Source organism: Chiloscyllium plagiosum, chromosome 5 (genome assembly GCF_004010195.1).
Source record: "Chiloscyllium plagiosum isolate BGI_BamShark_2017 chromosome 5, ASM401019v2, whole genome shotgun sequence".
Classification (NCBI taxonomy): domain Eukaryota; kingdom Metazoa; phylum Chordata; class Chondrichthyes; order Orectolobiformes; family Hemiscylliidae; genus Chiloscyllium; species Chiloscyllium plagiosum.
In genome coordinates, this window is record NC_057714.1 from 66,264,656 (window position 1) to 66,286,813 (window position 22,158).

The 22,158-nt window shown below is 40.3% G+C and overlaps 1 protein-coding gene across 2 annotated transcripts in view; it reads left to right on the plus strand.

The window, feature by feature from the left end:
* The window catches only part of dnah5l (dynein, axonemal, heavy chain 5 like), a 362,555-nt gene that overhangs the window by 39,069 nt on the left and 301,328 nt on the right, over positions 1-22,158 (plus strand). For both annotated transcript variants that reach the window (XM_043690231.1, XM_043690232.1), the window contains 4 exons: positions 3,174-3,267; positions 3,417-3,515; positions 6,410-6,591; positions 12,823-12,942. In XM_043690231.1, the coding sequence (XP_043546166.1) occupies positions 3,174-3,267; positions 3,417-3,515; positions 6,410-6,591; positions 12,823-12,942 (495 nt within the window). The remainder of the gene's footprint in view (positions 1-3,173; positions 3,268-3,416; positions 3,516-6,409; positions 6,592-12,822; positions 12,943-22,158) is intronic.

The window sequence follows — 22,158 nt, forward strand, 5'->3', positions numbered from 1 at the left end:
GTATGGACTTGTTGGGCTGAAGATCCTGTTTCCATTCTGTAGGATTCTAATCTTCTTCTAATCTACACTTGGAACTCCAAATGTATTCATTAAGGTACTGCAAAAAAGAGTTAAATGAAGGGCTTTTGTAGTTGGGGGTAATATGAGCATGGTTGGAGACTGGTTAATAGACAAGTAGCAGAAAGTTAGAATGCATGGGCATTCTCAAGGTGGCGGACTGACTACAAAGGTCAGTATTTACAATCTGTATTAGTAACTTGGAATAATGGATATTAGTTTGATAATGCAAAGCTAATTAGGAATTCAAACTGTGAGGAGGGCAGAGGCTGCAAAGAGATGTGGGTAGATTTAATGAGTGTGCAGTAAGATGGCAAATGGAGTATAATGCTGGTGCTTAAGGTTGTTACTTTAGTTGTATGACCAGAAAAGTGGAATATTATAAGGTGTGAAACTTGCAAATGATGTGGTTCAGAAAGATTTGGACAAGAACAAGGAGAACAGAAAGCACGCAGATGTGGCAAACAATTAGGAAGGCAACTGGCATATTGGCCTTCATCACTAGGAACTGGAGTACAAGACTAAGAATGTTTTGGCAATCATACAGGGCTTTGCTGAGGTCACATCTTGAGTACTGTGCACCATTTTGGGATCTGTTTAAGGAATGATTAGTGATGATACAAAGAGGATTTGCTAGATTGTATCCAGGGAAGAGAGGGTTGTTCCATGTTAAGCAGCTGGATTAATTGAGCTACAAAGTTTGGAAGATTGAGAGAGAATCTTATGGAATGATGTCAGACTCTGAAGGGGCTTGACAGGCTGGACTCTGAGGGTTTGTTCTACCTTTGCCTGGGGAGTTGGAATATGGGACACAGTCTAGGATATATTTCTCATTTAGAAATGAGATGAGAAGTTGCTACACTCAGACAGTGGTAAATTCCACATTCTAGAGTGTTGCAGATGCTTCATTGTTGAGAATATTCAAGGCTGAGAGATTATTCATTTTAGAGTATTAATAGATTACGAGAGGGCAGAGTGGAGATGGGGTTGAGGCAGAAGCTCAGTAATATTATTGTACTCAGTTGTATTAGGTATTGGAGCAGGTTTGAAAGGCTGTGTAGTCTATTCTTGCTGCTGTTCTATTATGTTACTTTCAGAGTCCTCTGCAATAGAGTTTGTCTGCAAAGTTGCGGTCATGTCAGTTGTAAAATGAGCTATCAATTCGCCCTGGCCTGGCACGCGTGATTGATGACTCACCACATACTGATCACAACTCTTTGCTTGTCTTTGAGATACATGCTGTGCCAGCATTTGAGGTGCCAACTGCAAGTATGCGATCATGTGAAGGGGCATTTTCTTTATTACTTTGCTATAGCTCTCTTTCTCTTCTTCCTTTGGCTCCTGTGGCTGAGCAGGCAACATTTTCTAGGTATCGGAAAGTTGAAAATCAATATGATTGAGAGAAAGTGGGTGGAGTGGGAAGCAAGAAATCTTTGGTCACAACTTCTGAATTCTATACATCATTCCTAACAGTAGAATCAGTGTGTCGTGGGAGTTAAAGAGCAAAAAAGAGATTCATTCATCCTAAATATTCTCAGATACTCACAAGGCCTATTGCAACTGGCTCAATGGTGTGGAGACCATTGCCTCTGAGGGAAATGTAGATGAGTTTGGACATACTGCTTTGCTCCATTTTGTTGCCTGCCAGCCTGATCTGAAAATGGGAGGGAGAGAAAATTTTCAGTGATTGTGCAGGATTGTGCTTAGGTGATTTCCCTTCTATAAGTTATCAACTGGAGTGGTTGAAAGGCTGACAGCACTGGTCAGCATGTGAGAGTGAGAGGGAATGTACAGACCATCGGATCTGCTCCACTGATCAACCATAGCTGATACATTTCTCAGTCCCATTCTCCTGCCTTCTCCCTGTAATGTTTGATCCCCTTACCAATCAAGAACTTATCTGTCTCTGTCTTAAATACAGTCCACAACCTTTTGTGGCAGTGTGTTCTGCAGATTCACTACCTTCTGGCTGAAGAAATTCTTCCTCATCTCAGTTCTACAGAGTCTGCCCTCAGGTCCTAGTCTCTACCAGCAGAAAGATGTTCTCTACAAAACTCTATCCAGGCCTCTCAGTTTTCTGTAAGTTTCAGTTAGATCTCCCTCATCCTTCTAAATCCATTTAGTACCAACCCAGAGTCCTCAACCATTCCTGATATGATAAGGCCTTCATGCTCAGGATCATTCTTGTAAACCTCCTTTGGGTCCCCTCCAAGGACAGCACATAGATACATGGTAAACCTTCGAGACATGGTCCAAGTATTCCAAATGTGGTGTGGCCAGAGCTTTATACAACCTTAGCAATACATCTCTGGTCTTGTATTCTTGAAATGAATGACTGATTCCTGATGAAGGGCTTATGCCCAAAACATCGACTCTCCTGGTCCTCGGATGCTGCCTGACCTGCTGTGCTTTTCCAGCACCACACTTTTCAACTCTTGAAATGAATGCCAACATTTGTTGAACATTATCTAACATTTGTCTAACACTGCAACTGCCAACTGAATCTGCATGTTAACCTTAAGAGAATCCTGAATAGGACTCCCAAGTGCCTTCTGACTTCAGATTTCTAAAGCTTTTGACAAAGCTGTGCTGACTCAGCCCTATATCACCATGCAATCTCTGTAATCATATCCTTAATAGTGGACTCTAAATTCTTGCCAATGACCGGGGTCAGACTAACTGGCCTAAAATTTCCTGTCTTCTGCCTCCCTCCCTTCTTAAACAGGGGTGTTACATTAACCATTTTCCAATCCTCTGGCATCATCACTGACTCCAGGTTACAATTGTATACATTCTTTCAACCATCCATCCATAACTAATCCCTGAAACTAATCGGATTGTGATCCCAAAATAACAGCTATTTGGACGACTCCCTTACTGAACATATTGAAATACAAATCAGTCTGTTTTCTTTACCAGATTTAATGATGGAGTCATGGAAAATTCCATGTCTTAATGTCACTAGATGCCTATATGGAAATATTCTACTTCCCAAACTATTTTGCTATCTTACAGTTTTGCAACAACATCAAACTGGAACTTTGTGAAATTTCATATATTTGAGTTTGAATCTTCAAATTTTTCTTTCAGTAATTTCATTTTTTTTCTTATTTCAGCCTTCTTGAGCAGATTAAGAGCCCTCATGTGAGAAAAGTGATAGGCATTCTTCAAGTTGCAAAGTCCAGGACATTGAAACATTGGCGAAAACTGGTAATTTTTCACCCTTCATACTGAGTTGGTCAGCATGTATGTTGTACATTTTTAAAAATAACATATTCAGTAAGTATTGAGTATTTATTCTGTAATGTGCTGCTTTTGGACATAAATTCCTTGTAAGCTATGTTTCTCACTTTTCTTAGGACAGCAATATTACTGATGCGGCCAATGAAGCTAAAGATAATGTGAAATATCTGTACACACTGGACAAATTCTTCGGGCCTCTTATGAAGTGTACACCTGTAAGTTTGATATTCTAATTAACTCTACTCCTGTCTAACATAAGGTCAGAAAGTATTCACAGCATAAAAGGACACAATTCAGTCCATTGACTACATGCTGGTTTTCTGTAAAGCAATCCAGTTATTTCCATCCCCCTGTACTATATGTGTCACCCTACAACTTAATTTCCAGGACGCAAAAACAGAAACTACTGGAGAAACTCATCAAGCCTGGCAACATCTGTGGGAAGAAAGCAGAGGTTAATGATTCATGTCCAGTGACTCTTCATCAGAACTGTTACCACAAGAAAAGGTGCTATTTATGCTGAAGCTGAAGTGTGGGAGGGGGCTAAGTAGAGATGTGTGAATAGTTGGAAATGGAGCCCAAAAAGACAGAGAGATATGAAAAGGGTAGGTAAATGAGGTTATGGATAGCAAGCCAGGACAGAAGGAAAACTGAATACTATAATAGGAACTAAGAGTGAAAAAAATAGGTGAACTGTGCTGGGTACAATTCAAATAATGTAATAATGAACCCAGAATCCCTACAGTGTGGAACAGGCCATTCAGCCCAACAAGTCCACATTGACCCACCAAAGAGTAGCCCACTCAGACTCATTCCCCTGGATTGTGGGAGTAAACCAGAGCACCCAGAGGACACCCACAAAGCCACAGGGAGAATGTGCAAGCTCCACATAGACAGTCACCCAAGGTTGGAATCAAACCTGGGTCCCTGGTGCTGTGAGGCCACCATGCCGCCTGGGAGTGTGTTTTTGCAGAACATCTCACTCTGTCCACAAAATGATGTCGAACTTCCAGTCGCCTGTCACTTCAGCACACCACTGTGCTCCCTGACCAACATTTCTGTCTCAGCCTAGATTACACTTCCTCCCACCCTGCCCCCTGTAAAAATGCCATCCCATATTCCCAATTCCTTCGCCTCCGCCGCATCTGCTCCCAGGAGGACCAATTCCAACACCGAACAACCCAGATGGCCTCCTTCTTCAAAGACCGCAATTTCCCCTCAGACATGATTGACGATGCTCTCCACCACATCTCCTCCACTTCCCGCTCCTCCGCCCTTGAACCCTGCCCCTCCAATCGCCACCAGGACAGAACTGCACTGGTCCTCACCTACCACCCCACCAACTCCAGATACATCGTATCATCCTTCGTCATTTCCGCCACTCCCAAACAGACCCCACCACCAAGGATATATTTCCCTCCCCTCCCCTATCGGCATTCCGAAAGACCACTCCCTCTGCGACTCCCTTGTCAGGTCCACACCCCCCACCAACCCAATCTCCACTCCCGGCACCTTCTCCTGCAACCGCAAGAAATGCAAAACTTGTGTCAACACCTCCCCCGTCACTTCCTTCCAAGGCCCCAAGGGATCCTTCCGTATCCATCACAAATTCACCTGCCCCCTCCACACACATCATTTACTGCATCCACTGCACCCGATGTGGCCTCCTCTACATTGGGGAGACAGGCTGCCTTCTTGCGGAACGTTTCAGAGAACACCTCTGGGACACCCGCACCAACCAACCCAACCACCCCGTGGCTGAACACTTTAACTCCCCCTCCCACTCCGCCAAGGACATGCAGGTCCTTGGCCTCCTCCATCGCCAGACCATGGCAACACGACACCTAGAGGAAGAGCGCCTCATCTTCCGCCTAGGAACCCTCCAACCACAAGGGATGAATGCCGATTTCTCCAGCTTCCTCATTTCCCCTCCCCCCACCTTATCACATTCCCAACCCTCGGACTCAGCACCGCCTTCTTGACCTGCAATCTTCTTCCCAACCTCTCCGTCCCCATCCCCTCTCCGGCCTATCACCCTCCCTTAACCTCCTTCCACCTATCGCATTCCCAACGCCCCTCCCCCAAGTCCCTCCACCCTACCTTTTATCTTAGCCTGCTTGGCACACCTTCCTCATTCCTGAAGAAGGGCTTATGCCCGAAACATCGATTCTCCTGCTCCCTGGATGCTGCCTGACCTGCTGCACTTTTCCAGCAACACATTTTTCAGCTCTGATCTCCAGCATCTGCAGTCCTCACTTTCTCCTTTGTTTTATAATTCAAAGTCTACCATCTTCAAACGTGATATTTGTACTCAGGTTCCCAGAACGTTGCCTGGGTGTCTGGATTGACAGATTAGAGTAGTGCTGGAAAAGCACAGCAGGTCAGGCAGCGTCCAAGAAGCAAGAAAATCAATGCTTCAGGCAAAGGCCCTTCATCAGGAAGCCCTCGGTTTACCTGCTCTTCGATGCTGCCTGACCTGCTGTGCTTTTCCAGCACTTCTCTAATCTTGTCTCTAATTTCCAGCAACTGCAGTACCCACTTTCGCCTGTCTGGATTAACAGTCCAGCGATAATACCACAAAGCCATTACCTCCACCTTAATTCCACACATTTTTCCCTTGCTAATCTAAATTTTATAATACAGTCAGTTAATGATATGTCTGATGTGATGGTCAAGTTAGAGGTAGTCATATTCCAAAGATGAGAAAGTGAGGACTGCAGATGCTGGAGATCAGAGCTGAAAATGTGTTGCTGGAAAAGCACAGCAGGTCAGGCAGCATCAAGAAACAGGAGAATCTTGGATACTGCCTGACCTGCTGCACTTTTCCAGCAACGCATTATCAGCATATTCCAAAGATGACTCATATCAAAGTGTTCTCCCACAGACACCATTTGGTCCACTCTGCTCTTTGCATTCTCCAGTACCAGAATCACAATGTCTCCTACTTAGTTGAACCAAGTTGGGTCAAAGATGTATGCTTTCATTTCTAATAATTTGGAGGTCTATTGCATGCACCCAGATAGTTAAATGCCTATCCTGTCTCCAATTTACTACTTGTGAGTGCAGAAGATTTCACATCCAATGTAAAATACACCTTTTATTCTTTCAGGTCACTATGGTTGAACATATTCCCAATTTGATGAATAGTATTCGGATGATCCACAGCATCTCAAAGTATTACAACACATCAGAGCATATGACCTCTCTGTTTGTCAAGGTTACCAATCAGATGATTACCACATGTAAGAGATATCTCTGTCAGAATGTTGGAAAATTCTGGGACCAAGACAGGTAACCATATTATCTATCTTTCAAGGTTTTTTTTATAGATAGGAAAATTAGCATGAAAAATCTGAAAGCCAAATGTAAAACAAGTCAAATGCAGAAGGAATCTCACTGTGCTATACTGTGCTGTGCTGTAGCAATGCTTACTTACAATCTCAAAAGACTGATACCTGCTCAAGCACAAATGCATGATTTCCTATGTATAATAATCACACCAACTAGCCACAAAACGACATGACCCTCTCTCTCACTAGTATCCTTACATACAGATAAGGAAGGATACCACTTTGACTGAGACAACACATCCATTTAGGACAAGCCAAATAGAGACACGCACGAGAATTCCTAGAAGCATGGCATTCCATTCGGAACTCTATCAACAAACACACCGAGTTAGACCCCATCTATCACCCCCTGAGAAAAAGAACAGGAAACGACATCACCACAGGAAATAACATCACCAACCCAAAAAAACCCAAACATATAAATAGAAAGTAGGAATCACGTACACTGCTTTGCCTGAGGCCCATTGAAGATGTTACCAAGTAGGGTGATGAAATGTCTGGAAATGAACCTCCCAGCTCAGCGAGCAAACCTACATCCAGAATAATAACCAATGTAGAATTTGACTTATCATAACTGGTTTGTACATGGGGGATATGATAAGATATGACTCCAATCTCTATTACATACTTGTTTAGTTGTGGAGAAAGTGAAGACTGCAGATGTTGGAGACCAGAGTTGAAAAATGTGATGCTGGAAGAACGCAGCAGGCCAGGCAGTATCCAAGGAGAAGGAGAATCAACGCTTTGGGCATACGCCCTTCTTCAGGAATGCAGGCTCCTGAAGAAGGGCTTATGCCCGAAATGTCGATTCTCCTGCTCCTCAGATGCTGCCTGGCCTGTTGGTTAGTTGTAGCAATCACTGAGGAAAATTGATCATCCTGGTGGTTTGATTGGATAATTACACATTTGTGGAGCTTGATTATCCATGCAATCTTCCTAACTGAGTCATGACAACATCCCAACCAATCCCCATGCTCGTACATGCCAACTCATGTCAACTAGCACCCTACCTACCCTCATGGCCCTTTATAGCCCCTTTGCCAACTTTGTGCCAACTCATGACCCTGACCATCGTACCTTTACCCAATACCAACTTAGTGCCAAGTCATACTAACTCATGTCCTGCCCTTTTCCTTTTTCAACCTCCATGTGAATACAACCAGTATCCATCATGGGCAGACCACAGGAGCCATGCTGAAATAAAATAAATATTAAACTAGCTATTACAAAACTCACTAAAAAAACCTCTCATTTATGATAGCCCACTACATACATTTTTATCCCCTGAAATGCTTAGTCCCAGATTAAAAAGAAACATTTGTCTTCACAACCCCACATTAAAGACTACTAATAATTTAGTAGCCTCTTTGAGCTGCCAATCACACTGAACTTAAAGCTACCCAACACTACTGTGATAATGGTAGGTTGTGGAAAGCAGTCAGGAGTCAAAACTAATGATAGCCCTCGATGTTATATTAACCAAGATCTGTTGTAATTGCTGGAACTGATTTTCTTCAAATTTCAGACTCAGGCAGATGGTTTTTATTCTCAATTTCTAAAAGGCAAGAGATATAAATAATTTGACAGCTTAACTGTCAATACAGATCTTATCTGTCTTTTGAGGTTTTTAACGTCTAATCTAAAAATTCATAACAATGAAGTATTTGAGCAGTGCTGCAGTGAATATGGGGGTCTGTTTGAACTCAGCATTTATTTAACATAGCCCTGTTCAATTTGGGACTTCAGTCTGAATTGCATCCTATGCCCATTACCTTCATCAACCCCAGCAAAAATAATTTCTGTCAGATATTGGGGCAGGAGTCTGAATCTGGAGCCACACCAACCAGTTTGGATATATCCTCTGTGAAAATCCAAGCCAAGATGTAGGGATTGAAATAGACTGAGACTAATGCCTCCCTTTTTTGTGTTAAATCAGTCCTAGCCATGATTTCAAGCTGTACGTATAGTGTACTGTTCGCTTGAAGATGAGAATAGGCAGAAAGTTGGAAATTACAAATGATTTGTTTCAAAAGAAACTTATTCACCATTTAAATTTGTTCAGTTTGGCAACTTTTATTCTTAAAAATACAATAAATGTTTGCTGAAGCAGTTTGTAGTACTCTCACTGTTGTAATTCACCCTGCTTTAGGGCTGTAGTAACAAAAAGAAATCTTCCCTCCTCCTTGTTCTTGGCATGTAAATGCTTTGAAACTGTAACTTAAATCAGGTGAACTGCTTACAGATTAACACACACCCTTGGAGCACTCATCCTGTTGGCTATGGCTCCATGAACAGTCTATAGTCTTATAGTCTTTTGGGCATTGAATTTCATTTTGCTTTGTCTGAACCTACACTTGTTGCTCATTAAATATTTAATTGAATCAAGTGCAGTCTGTCGTGTTGAGATTTCTAAGATCTGATATGAAAAAATCAGTGACAAGAACTTTTCATACTTCATAGCTTGTAATTTTAAATTGCAAGTATTCCTTTAAAATCTCCTGCGACATGTTATACCATCTAATGGAGCTGAGTTTGATTTACTGTTGTCATGTGTACCGAGATACAGTGAAAAGTGTTGGTCGGCGTGCTTACTGTGTTCAGGATACAGCCGTTAAGAAGGTACAGAAAGAGAAAGATCAGGATTATCATTTGACAGGTCCATTCAAAAGTCTGATTAAGGCAGGGAAGAAGCTGTAACTGAAGCTTTTCATAATTGTATTCAAACTTTTATATCTACTACCCAACAAAAGAGTGTGAAAAAGAGTATACGCGGGTGGGAAGGGTCTTTGATTAGGCTGGTTGCTTTCCCAAGGGAGTGGGAAATATAAATTGAGTCAATGGATGGAAGGCTGATATGCAAGATGGACTGGGCTGTGTTCACAACTCTCTGTAATTTCTTGTGGTCTAGGGAAGAGCAGTTGCCATAATAATACATTGGAAATAGAATGTACTATTCCTGGTGGTCATTACTTGGCTGAATTTTAGAATGATTTATGATGATACTGGAAACAAATGTGGACTTTTGTTAAAAGAAACATTCTTGATAAGCATTAATGAAACATATCTTTTTATGCCTGGTTTGGTATTGATTCATAATTTAAAATATAAAAGGTAAATATTCAGCTACACTCAGACCATGTGTGAGCCTAAGTGATGTAAATAATACAAGGTCTTGGTAAATTTGAGAGAGCAACCAAATTATACAGCTCAAATATGAACATGTTCTAATTCATTTGATTATGTAGAATAAACACAGAGATTCTGGAAGCATTCACCAGGTCTGGTAGTATTGTGGAGAGATAAACTAAGTTAATAGCCCAATTTTATCTCACTCAAAATTCTTTCATTTATACAAGTTAAAGATTTGCCCAACATTTCAAGTTAGTGACCCTTCATCATAACCAGAACTGTACAGAGATCTGACTGAGTTTTTAAGCAAGGCAGACTCTAATGAAAGATTGCCAAACTGAAATATTGGCACAGTTTTTGTCATGGATTACTTCAGCGAGCTGGATGGCTGGTTTGCAATGCAGAGTGATTCCAGTAGTGTGGGCTCTATCCTGTACTGGTTCAGGTAACCATGCAGGCCTCTTGCTTGAGGTGTACTGAGCCTCAGTTTAAATTTACTACCAGTTGTTTCACTCTAAGGGGAGAACAGCCTATCATGATTTTAAATGATCTAAGTGTTTCCAGAATTTCTGTTCTTATTTCAGATTCCCCAGCATCCAGACTGCTTTCCTCTTGTTCATTTGTTTGTCTGACTGGTAGCTCCTATTGAACTGAGTTGCCAGTTAATCAAATCAATGAAGCACAAGTAACTTTGTCTTTTTCTGGGGGCTTATTAGCTGTGACTATGTATATACAAGAGTTGACTAGTATCTTGGAAAATACTCCTGGCCAAACTTTCAAAGTTGATGGTCCTTTATTTTTGGTTGGTGGAAACTGGATGTAAATGAACAGATCCATTTTGAATAGATCCCATTTTTGCTGATAGGGGAAAAAGGGTGAGGCATGGTTTTCAAAGGAAGGAAAACAAAATTTAACAGGACTATTTAATCGTACTGCTGAGATTACACTTTGGCTCTGAAAAGGGCCTTAATCCCAGAATCATAAATTTATGGAAAAGTCATGGAATTATTACAGCCCAGAAGGAAACTATTCATTCCATTGTATCTGCTCTGATGCTAATCATCCCTCTTAGACAGTAGTGAAAGTCTGTTAATGTGTTATGATTTAAGCACTTTTAAAACATACCGTTCTTTAAACATTTTAAAAAGGCTGAGGAATCAGAATTTTTTTTAAAAAAAGCTTCTACTAGGTCAATTGAATTGATAGGCCATTTGGTGTAGGATAGAAAAAGAAGTAGTCCACTTGCATAGCTTCAACAGAGCACTTTGATGATTTCTCAAAGTTCTATTACTATGGCCATTTTGAATACCTTGCTGAGTTTCAAAACCTAGCATTATTTTAAGGGGATTCTGATTTCACAGTTTGATCAACCGTTTTGTTGAGCAATAACCTGTTCAGTGACACTCAGTTGGTTCTACCAGAGCCTCTTAGCTCTTGATTTTGATTCAAAATTGACAAAAAAGAACTCTAAAGATGAGTTGAAAGTGACTGACCTTGATATCAATGCAACAAATGTGATATGAAGGAGCCCTAGAAAAACTACAGTTAATGTGAGTCAGTGGAAAGGTACTCTTTTGATCTGGGGTAATACTTGGTCTAAAAGATGGTTGTGGTTTTTGGAGGTCAGTAATTTCAGCACTGGTACATCACTGCAGGAGTTCTTCAGGGTAGTGTGCTAGGACCAAACATCTCCAGCTGCTTCATCAACGATGTTCCTTGCATCATAATGTCAGAGCCAACATGTTTGTACAATGTTCAACAGTATTTGCAGTGTTTTAGATACTGAGGTTGTCTATATCCATATGCAGCAAGTTTTGGACAATATCCAGACTTAGGCTGACAAGTGACAAATATGCTACATGAGTGCCAGGTTATGACCATCTCCAATAAGAGAGAATCTAACCATCTCTTCTTGACCTACAATGTGGTTATCAGTATCTTGGGGTTGACCAGAAACTGAACTGGAGCAGCCATATAAAAATAATGGCTACAAGAGCAGGTCAGATGCTACATTTTTTATTCATGCATAGAATGTGGGCATCATTGGCTAGGTCAGTAGTTATGGCCCACCCCTCATTGCCAGGCGGGCAGTTAAGAGACAACCACATTGCGGTGGGTCTGGAGTCACATGTAAGCCAGAACAGATAAGGTCAACAGTTTCCTTCCCTAAAAAGCATTAGTGAACCAGATAGGATTTTGTTTTCTCCTGACAAACAACAACATTTTCATTAGATTCATAGTTCCAGCATTTTATTGAAATCAAATTCAACCATCTACTATGGCAAGGTTTGTACCTACATCCCCGGACACTACTTGAGCTCTTACAGATTAATAGTCCAGTGATGATACACAGGACCATCATACCACCACCCACCCCTCCTTTCCCCCAACTAAAGAAGCTAGCTAACTCCTGACTCCTCAAAAACCAATTACAAGGCACAAGTCAGAAGTGTAATGGAAAATTGTCCACTTACCTTGGTAAGTACAGCTCCAACAACACTAAAGAAGCTCCACACAGTCCAAGACAATAGCCTGCTTGAGTTGCACTCTATACCTCACTTTTAAATTTTACTCCCTCCACAACTAACTATTGTGGCAGTAGTGTGTACCAGCTACAAGATGCATTGTAATAATTCACTAAGGCTCCTTCAGTAGCACATTACAAGCCCATTGCCTCCATCAGCTAGGAAGGCAAGGGCAGCAGACTCATGGGAGCCTCACCAAATGCAAATCCCCTCTAAGTCACATATGATTCTGACTCGGAATTTTATCGCCGTTCCTACAATGTTGCTCGGTCAATTCCTCAAATTCACTTCCAAGCAATACTGCAGGTGTACTCAGTATCCATTTTAGGTATTTGTAATGTATATCTCATGAATGTTTAAATCACAATTTTTACTCAAAGTTTTCTGATCAAATTAAATGCTATACTAAAACCTTGGATGAATGCTTGGACATAGTTGGTTTGGGTAAATTTATAATCGGCATCACATTCCCATAAATGTAAAGACATACAATCACTTTTTCTTATTATTCATTTCAGGCATGAGCTACTGAAGAAAATTAAGGACTGCACCCAGCTAAATGTTGAGTATCAAAAACATTTTCAACGAATCAGGGAGAAGCTTCGTGAAAATCCGAAGGAGAGACAATTTGAATTTAGGTAACAGTCTGCCTTTTATTTCAAATTTTATTTTGACTTTACTTCAAGTATATTTATAATCTAATTTAGATTCTTTTTCCACCTTATAATTGATTCTGGTTAAAGTCTTTTGCATCACACCCCACTCCCTACTCTTAAAGCTATGGATTCAGGCAATTTACTCTTATTATCAGCTAACCCTGTTTCAACTAAACACTTTAAGTAGCCATAATCTGTTTTAACATATAAATTTTGTGCATGGCATTTGTTTCCTGTTAGAAGCACTTCTCCATTTGTGGCATGCTTATCATTCTTACACATATCTATCCATATTTTAATGCACTGTACTAAATTAAACATTGAAATGTACTGGAGACTTATCAGTACCCAATCAAACTTCAGTCAACTGAGTACAAATATAATGGTGAGAAACTGAGTTTTAAATCTGAGTTTAGGATGAGATATAAGACACTGGTTAACACAAAACCATGATAAGTAGTGACTACTGGTGCAGATCTTGAAGTATGGCTGGTGTGCATGAATAGCTGTATCTTTCTTCTTCCACTTCTTGGTGCCCAGGTCTCCTGAACTTCTCAAACCTCTCAAGATTATTTCACTGGATTCTTCCTTCAGAGTCCTTCTCTAAGCCTACTACCCTGAACACTAACTTTGTACCCTTTTCAGAGGCAGATATTTTGCTGGATTATTGATGAAGCTTTATGGTTTATCAAGATACATTGTACTTCAAAATTGACTATCAATTGTCAAGTTCTTTGTCTAAACTTTAAATTGAATATTTCACCTTTTGGTGTCATTCATCTGCCGTTAACTGCTTGAGACTTTGCACTCGCCTTCATCAACCACTCCTATCTGATCGATTTCCTTATCAAATTTCAAACTGTTCTTCCCAAACTAATTTCATCCTACCAGAAATATTCCATCTCCAGAACCAATCTAAATCCAAATTCATTAAAATAACAGCTATTTATGTCTAAGGTTGTTCATAAGACCGAGCAAGTTACTTATAACTATCCAATTCATTTGTTTATTTTCCTAAACAAACTGCTGTACAACAATATTCTTCACTAAAAATTACTCTATTCTACTGTTAACATGAATTAACTTGTGTACTTCAGCAAGAATCTTAATTAAGGAAGTTTTAAAGGAAAACTGGGGTCTGGTTAGCTCGATTAGCTAGACAGCTAGTGTGTGGATCAGGATAGTGCCAACATGTAGATTTAATTCCAGTTCTGGCTGAGTTAGACCTGTGAGCTCCCTCCTCACCCTGTCACTAAGTGTGGAAGGCAATGGTGATCTAACATGAACAAAAACTGCCAAGAAATGGCTCAGTATGAATAGGTAAAGGACTTATCTTCAGTTAGAACAAATATGATGTGATGTGAAATGAAAAGCCTAGCAAAGCCTTGTATATGATTGTTTCATACTTACCAAGAGGCCTTGTCTGCCCTTGGGTGTCTTTCCACGTTAGCTGTTTTTACATAAGATGGTTATCGCACTGGCCTTGGTTCCATCGAATTGAAACACTAAGCAATCTCCAGGTGAACAAATTTATCGGGATCATTGATGGCAGCCACACAGGCCTACTCTAGACTATCCTGAGTATCAGCAAGTGATTGTGTATCATGTGCAAATGTTAGTTTAATATGATTTAATGTCTGACCCCAGAAAACTGTCACCCAAAATGAAAATAGAAAATATTAGAAGCGATTATCAGATCTGGCCGCATCTTTGGAATGAGAAAGTTAATGTCACAGGTTGATGACCTATCATTGACCTGAATGTAAGGAAGAAAGTTCATATGCAATGAATATTAACCTAGAACTTTCTGCCCACAACATGGTGGTAGAAGTGGAAACAAGGAAAAAATAGAAAAAGAAATTAGATGAGCACATGAACAAAAAAGACCAGAAGGGGTATGGGAATTGACTTGGGGGTGGCCGTGGATGGGACTGAAGGCTTGCTTCAAAGAAAGTTGGTTTGTTTCATTGATTCTTAGGACCTAGCACCAGCAATATTTACAGTGACAGATCACAACTTCTAAGAGTGGTGCCTTTGACTTACCTCTGCTTAGGCTATTTGTGGTAGAACGGTGCTATGTTTTGAAAGTCTTGTTTAAGACCTGGTGCTTAAAGCCAGGGAGTACATATTTGTAACTGCTGCCTCAGATATGGCCATCTTCCAAGGCAAACTTCTAGACAAGCAACAACGCAAAGTGGCTGAGTAGATGCTGTTAGCCAAGTTCGATACCCATAGGGATGGCCTCAACCGGGACGTTAGGTTAATGTCACACACACACACATCCTGACGGAGACCCTCTCTCAGAGACAAGGTCTCACCGATGCACACACCCTTTCATAGGCTTGTACCCCATCACACTCACACACATAGTGGATCAAGCTTACACATACACATGCATACTTTCACATACACTCACACCCACACGCACACACTCATATGCACATACTCAGTCTCTCCTGCACGCGCATATAAGTTTATAGGGTGAATTTTATGTGCAGAATTACATTTTATTTTGTTAAAAACTGCATAAATCCATGTAAGATTCGATAAGTCCCACTTTAGAAATAGAACCAGCATGACTCAACATTGGGATACAGACAAACTTTAACCTCACAACTTTAAGACATTGTCTGAGCTAAGTTAACACCTATCGTTAGAAAAGCTAAAGCTATCTTGAGGTTGTAATTTAAAAGGAGTTCTGCGATATACATATGAAAGAACTGAAACTAGCATATCCCATTCTAAAATGTGAATGACTTAATCTAAATTTATTTAATAGCTACAGCTCCCTGACACTGGAGTATGATTCTATACTCCACACCCACCTGATAAAGGAGCAGCACTTCAAAAGTTAGTGCTTCCAAATAAACCTGTTGGACTATAACCTGGTGTTGTGTGATTTTTTAGCTTTGTCCACCCCAGTCCAACATCGGCACCTCCAAATCATGCTTCAGATATGGGCACTATGGCTGCAGCAACTTGTGGTCTGCAGCATGAGCAGCAGCAGCAGAGAGGGAAATATTTGTGAAGAGGGGTGAGGAAGAGGGTTTTACATGGAAGAGTGTGCCCATGAAAGTTTTTTTTGGGGAGCTCATAGTCCTGAACCAGGAGCAGTGCTGAGGTGAATAAAATTCAACAAAGAAGTTGTTACTGAACTTGGGCCACATTTACTGAACCAAGAGCCTCACGTAATGGTGCCATTTGCCAATGCCTTTATTAGCAGCTCAAATGCTGTTAAGTTGAGGGCACAGCATGTTTGTGTTCTGATGCCACATTCATTTCCATGTGCTGGTTGCATTCTAATGCTCAGTTGCTATACAAAACAGTTCAACAACCATGAAAACCTGCAAGCCATTTTGAGTACTAATCCATGGTTACAATATTTTGAGCCTGTCTGACAGTAGGCATGACTTTGAACTGAGCTTTCTCTGCAGCACTGACATGATGGATGGTTTCTGTCTATGATGCAGTGGCTACTGGAGGCTTCATCATTATTTGCTGTACTCGTGCTGCAATGGAGTTGGAAAGGACAGCGTCTGAGGCTGTGTGCAATGCCCTGCCTTGCTCCCTGACTGTGACAACAGGCTGTCAGACAGGCCAGCCACGGTGCTGGCTTGCATGCATCATTCGTTCGAATGAGGAGGAAGCATGGGATTTACATGCTGCCTACTGCCACAGCAATGGACACAGACAATTTATGAATAGTGACCCTATTCCCAAAGAACAACATGGACCAATTTTTAAAGTTCATTGCAATTTCGAAAAAAACCAATGCAAAGCCTAAGCAATGGAAAGCCACTTCCTTAATCACAGCTATTAACAAATTACATGTTATTTTTGCCCAAGATGAACTTTTTATCAGATCAAACTAACTGTTTCTGAAGTTATAGAGCATGTAAGTTGTGTTCTGGTACACTAAATGTGTTAAATAGTATCTGCAACTTTTTCCTGTGGAATGCAGAGTAGTTAAATTATGATAACATTGATTGAACACAGAGCTATTAATATATCATTCCAGTCAGAAGTGTCTTGAATTGTTGTCTGGATTGTAATCCTGATTTAATGCGTTTGTCATAATGGTGGGATCATGAGGTTCCTTGGAAAATTGTTAACGCTGTTCACATTCCATGTGATTGCCATTCAAGACATCTTATGAAAGAAGCTGGCTTTGTTAACATTATGTCTGAGATGAAGCTCATATTTGGCTGTGAGAACAACAGGGCCATGATTTCCCACATCAATGGACAGCCCTGTAGCTAGTAGCTTTCAATTGCAAGTTTATATTGAGTTATCTGCACACTCAGCTCAAAAGTAAAATTGATGCCATAAAAGAAGTCTGGTTGGAGGACTTCATGGTAAAATAAGTCGCTGTGGTAGTTGTAAACTTATCATCATTATTGTTATATTTAAGTGTCAACTGAGTCTTAAGATTTAGTGGAGAAGAAGTTTAATCATTCTGTCTACTGAGTTTATTGATCTCTTTGGTGCTCAGGACATCTGTCACATAGTTTATAACCTGAGCCATTGTCTGAGTATTGTCTCTTCTAACTTAAATATCAGCTTAGGTTTTAACAGGAGGAGAAAATGAGGACCGCAGATGCTGGAGATTAGAGTTGGGAGTGTGGTGCTAAAAAAGCACAGCAGGCCAGGCAGTATCTGAGGAGCAGGACCCAAGCCACTTTATCTCCTGAGACTCATTTAAATTGACAGATGAGTCGTGAGTCTCTTTAAAATTTAGGCCCAATTCTATGAAATCCAGCATTAATGCTGTAACAACAGTGGCAGGAGGTCACTGTAGGGGACCAAGTTAAATGGGATTTTAGGTGGAATTCATGGCGTTCATGGGAACCCGGTAAAGGGAAGCACAAGAACACCATGTGCAGCTTGAAGTGGTACGTTCTTTTCTACCAACAAGGAAACACATATATATTTAATGCTGGTCCTCTTCTTCTCCAGTAGAGTGGGCACTCACATGAACTCAGGGTTAAAATTGAGTCATGGTCCAAGTGGCGCCATTGGCTGAATGTGTAATGTTTTAATGCCAGGAATGAAGGAATTGCACTGGCCAAAATGTACCTGACAAAAGATAAAGGATGAACAATGCAAGTGCTGAGCTGTTGTTTATATACCAAAAAGGTGCATTTTAAAAAGGCACCCAGCATGCCACATTCTTGTCAAGCAAGGCAAGTGGAGGTGGTGTTAACATTGTGCCTAAAGCGATCACAATCTGTATTCCAATAAGCCAGAATTCAGTGGAAAGGATTCTTTGTTTGACTTAGGGCTTTACTGGTTTTACCAAGAGATTGGGCAGATAAAGGCACATTTTTAGCTGATGGATTTGCCTAATTGTCAGTGAAACTGAATATGAAACCACTGAGTATACATTTGCCAAAATCTATTCAGTGTCATCAATGTGGCAAGATATTCCAAAACACAAACCAGGGTGGGGCAAAGATACTGAGCCGTAATGGGGAAAAGAATTAGGATAAATGATGGAAGGAGTAATTGAAGAGAGAGATTTTCAGGGGATAAAAATGGAGCACTGTGGCACTGGAGCATAAGAAGAACGATTCTTGAGTTTAAGAAAGTGATGGATGAAACTCTAACAATAATATTAGAGCGGAAAGAGGGAACTACATGAGTTTCACAAACGAGGGGAAGATATGTGATAAGATGCTGCACTTGTGGAGATTGCAGAGAAAGCATGGGGTGAGAATAGTAATAAATAAGGATGAAGGATTGTGAAATCAATGTTCTTACAATAAAAGCCAGTGGAAGTTAACATGATAAGGATGGTAGGTAAACAGAATTGTGGATTTCTGGGTGGTCTGGCTTATTGTAGAACTTGAGAGGCTGGCAAGGAGAGAACAGTAAGAATTTGAACTGAGTGACTGCTTAACATCTACAATATGCGTTTTCATACGGCACCTCTAACTTAGTTAAACATCACAAGGTGCTTTACAGCGGCTTCAGTAAACAAAATTTGCTAAAAGACATGAATGTAAATTTCAGCTAGATAAAGGATCAAATGAGGAGTGGAGAAAAAGGGATCATGTTCAATCCTTTAGAAGTTGATAATCTTGATGGATAAGATTTGGGGGTTGAAGCTTGGCTTTGGTTAGTGAGACCTAGGGATTGTGAATATTTGTGTACAGTTAAAGAGTGGGCTCATAACGGAGATGAAATGGTGTAGTGGGGGTGCAGAGAGGAATGGTAAATGAGGTGTACAGTTACTGGATGATAAATGATAAATTAACTTACTGAACTGTACAGCCCATTGTTGTCAATGAGATAAATAAGGTACGGGTAACTAGGGATAGGAAATAATCACTGCCCAGCCAGCAATGCAAACATCCCATGAACAAATAATTTTAAAAAAAGAGCTGCTGGTGCTGGAAATCTGAAGCAAAAGCAGAAATTGCTGGAGAAACTCAGCAGATCTGGCAGCATCTGTGGAGAGAAAACAGATTCAACATTTTAGATCCAATGGCCCCTGCAGAATGTCTGATATATACATAGTTCTGCCTTTAGCCACACATGCTTAAATGTGATGCATTATTTTAAAGCTCAAAACCTTGATTGATTTAGAAAATATTCTTAAGGAAAACACAATACTGGAACAATATATGTGTTAACAATTGAGTGATTAAATTGGAGGAAACAAGTCTCAGTCCTGATACTAACTGAACCTCTTTGAAAATTTAGATGACTGGACACTTCAGAGTTTTCTTTGTAAATACAGAATGTACTTAGCAAATTGTACTTAGTTAAACAGAACATAAAATAATATTAACAATTCTTGTTTATCACTTCTGGAGAACAGAACACATGCTTATGCATTCCTAGTGTGGTTTGTCAAGCTAAAACGTCTCCGAAATGTTAAGTAGAAATCAATGAATATACTGGTAACAAAAAAATGATATTTAGTAACCAGTTTAATGAATGTTTTAATTTGAATACCACATGTATCACTATTGAAGACATTGATTTGTGTCTGATACTTTCTATTGTGTAATTCCCTAGACCCTGATTATTTTCCCTTGGAAAATGTTGCATTGAGAATTCACAGTTTTACCTGAAGGGGGGGCACTTAGCACATGAATATGCATAAAGTTCAGTTTAGATATTGTGATGTGTTCATATATCCTTTTGAATAAGAAGCATGTTGTTTTAACATTTAATTTGGCACAAAATGGTTACAACAAAGGAATCGGTTGTAGTGCTAATGTAAGTGATTTATCAAGGACTTTTCAAAATCACTTTAAACATAAGCAATAATTCTTCTTGTAAGAATTTTGGAAAATCCAGCCTCTAGGTTTTCAGGTGAAGCATGAACATTTATGAAAAATGATACAAGTGTACAAAAGGAATCCTTGCTAAACATAAAAGAGGCGCCAATTAAATTTAAAAGCTTAAAATCAAGTGCTAAACTTTGATGACCAACATCTTTATATATAATTTCAGACAAATAGCAAGTAAAGTACTTCAATATTGGGTGTCATCCTATTGTTTATAGTTGAAGTAGTTGTCAGCATTCATGTGGCAACAGCATATCATATCAGAGACACAGCAAGTGAAGATTTTTGAGAAGAAGGTTCCATCGGACTGAAAACATTAATTTTCCTTTCTCCTCAAAGATGTGATTTTGCTTCTTTTAGTTTCATACTACTTGATTTTACAGTTTTCGTTTCGTTACTGCAATTTACATGAAGAATGTAATTGAAACTATGGTGTCATAGAATGCATAAAAATGAAAATAGCCTGTTGCAAAAAAGCCATCTCAAATTTTATTTTAAATATTTTTGACAGATCTTTTAGAATATCATTAAATAAGAGCTACTTCTCCTCATTATGGCACACCTGCAGGGACACACTGGTTTACTCACAGTTCATTCTTAGAGCTATGATGAATTACAACCAATGGCCTGGAATTTGCATGAAACAGGTGATGTCAACTCTATTTTGTAGACCTGCTTCAGACATTCTTATGGAAGGTGGACATTGCAGGCTGGGCCAGCATTAATTTCATATCCCTAGTTGCTCTTGAGATTGTGGTGCTGAGCTGTATTCTTGAGTTGCTGCAGTCCATGTGCACAGTGTTGGCCCAAGAACACTGAACGATTGTGATATATTTTCAAAACAAGATGATGAATAACTTGGAGGGAAACTTGCAGTTTGTGGCTTTCCCATATCTCTTCTGTGCTGGTCCTTCAAAATGGTTGTTGTTCTGGGTTTGGAAGATCTGTCTGAGGATCTTTGGTGAATTTCTGCAGTACATTGTGTAGATGGCATACTCTCCTGCTACTGAGCGTTAGTGGTGGAGCAAGTGGATACTTGTGGATGTGATGCCAATCAAGTGAGCTGCTTTGTCCTAGAAGGTGTTCTTGAGCATTTCTGGAGCTGTACTCATCCAGGCTAGTGGGGAGTATTCCATCACATTCCTGAGCTGTGCCTTGTAGATAATAGACAGGCAGTGGGGAGTCAGGTGGTGAGGTACCTGCAAGATTCAGAGCCTCTGAAATGCTCTTTTGGCCTCTGTCTTAAAATGGGTAGTCAATTTCTGTTTCTAGTTAATGGTAACCCTCAGAATGTTAATAATGGGGAATTCAGTTGTGACAATGCCTTTGACTGTCAAGGATTAATGGTTAGATCATTTCTTCTTGGAGATGGTAATTGTCTGGCATTTGTGTGGCATGAATGTTGTTGCCACTTATCAGCCCAAGCTTGGATATTGTCCAGATCCTGCTTTATTTGGACATGGACTGCTTCAGTATCTGACGAGTCACAAGTGGTGCTGAACATAGTTCAATTATCAGCAAAAATCCCCATTTCTTATGATGGAGAGAAGGTGAAACAGCTGAACGTAGTTTGGGCCTAGAACACTACCTTGGTCGACTCCTGCAGAGATGAGATGACTAATCTCCACCAATCACAACCATGTTTTTCTTTTTGCCAGGTATGGAGTGGAGAGTTTTCTCTCTGATTTCCATTGATTCCAGTTTTGCTAGGATACCTTGATGTCGCACTCAATCAAATATAGTCTTGATGTCTAGGGAAGCCACTCTCACCTCACCTCTGAAATTCAGCTCTTTTGTCCATGTTTGAATCAAGGCTATAATGAGGTCAGGAGCTGAGTGGCCCTGGCAGAAGCCAAACTGGGTATCACTGAGCAGTTATTGCTGAGCAGGTACTGCTTGA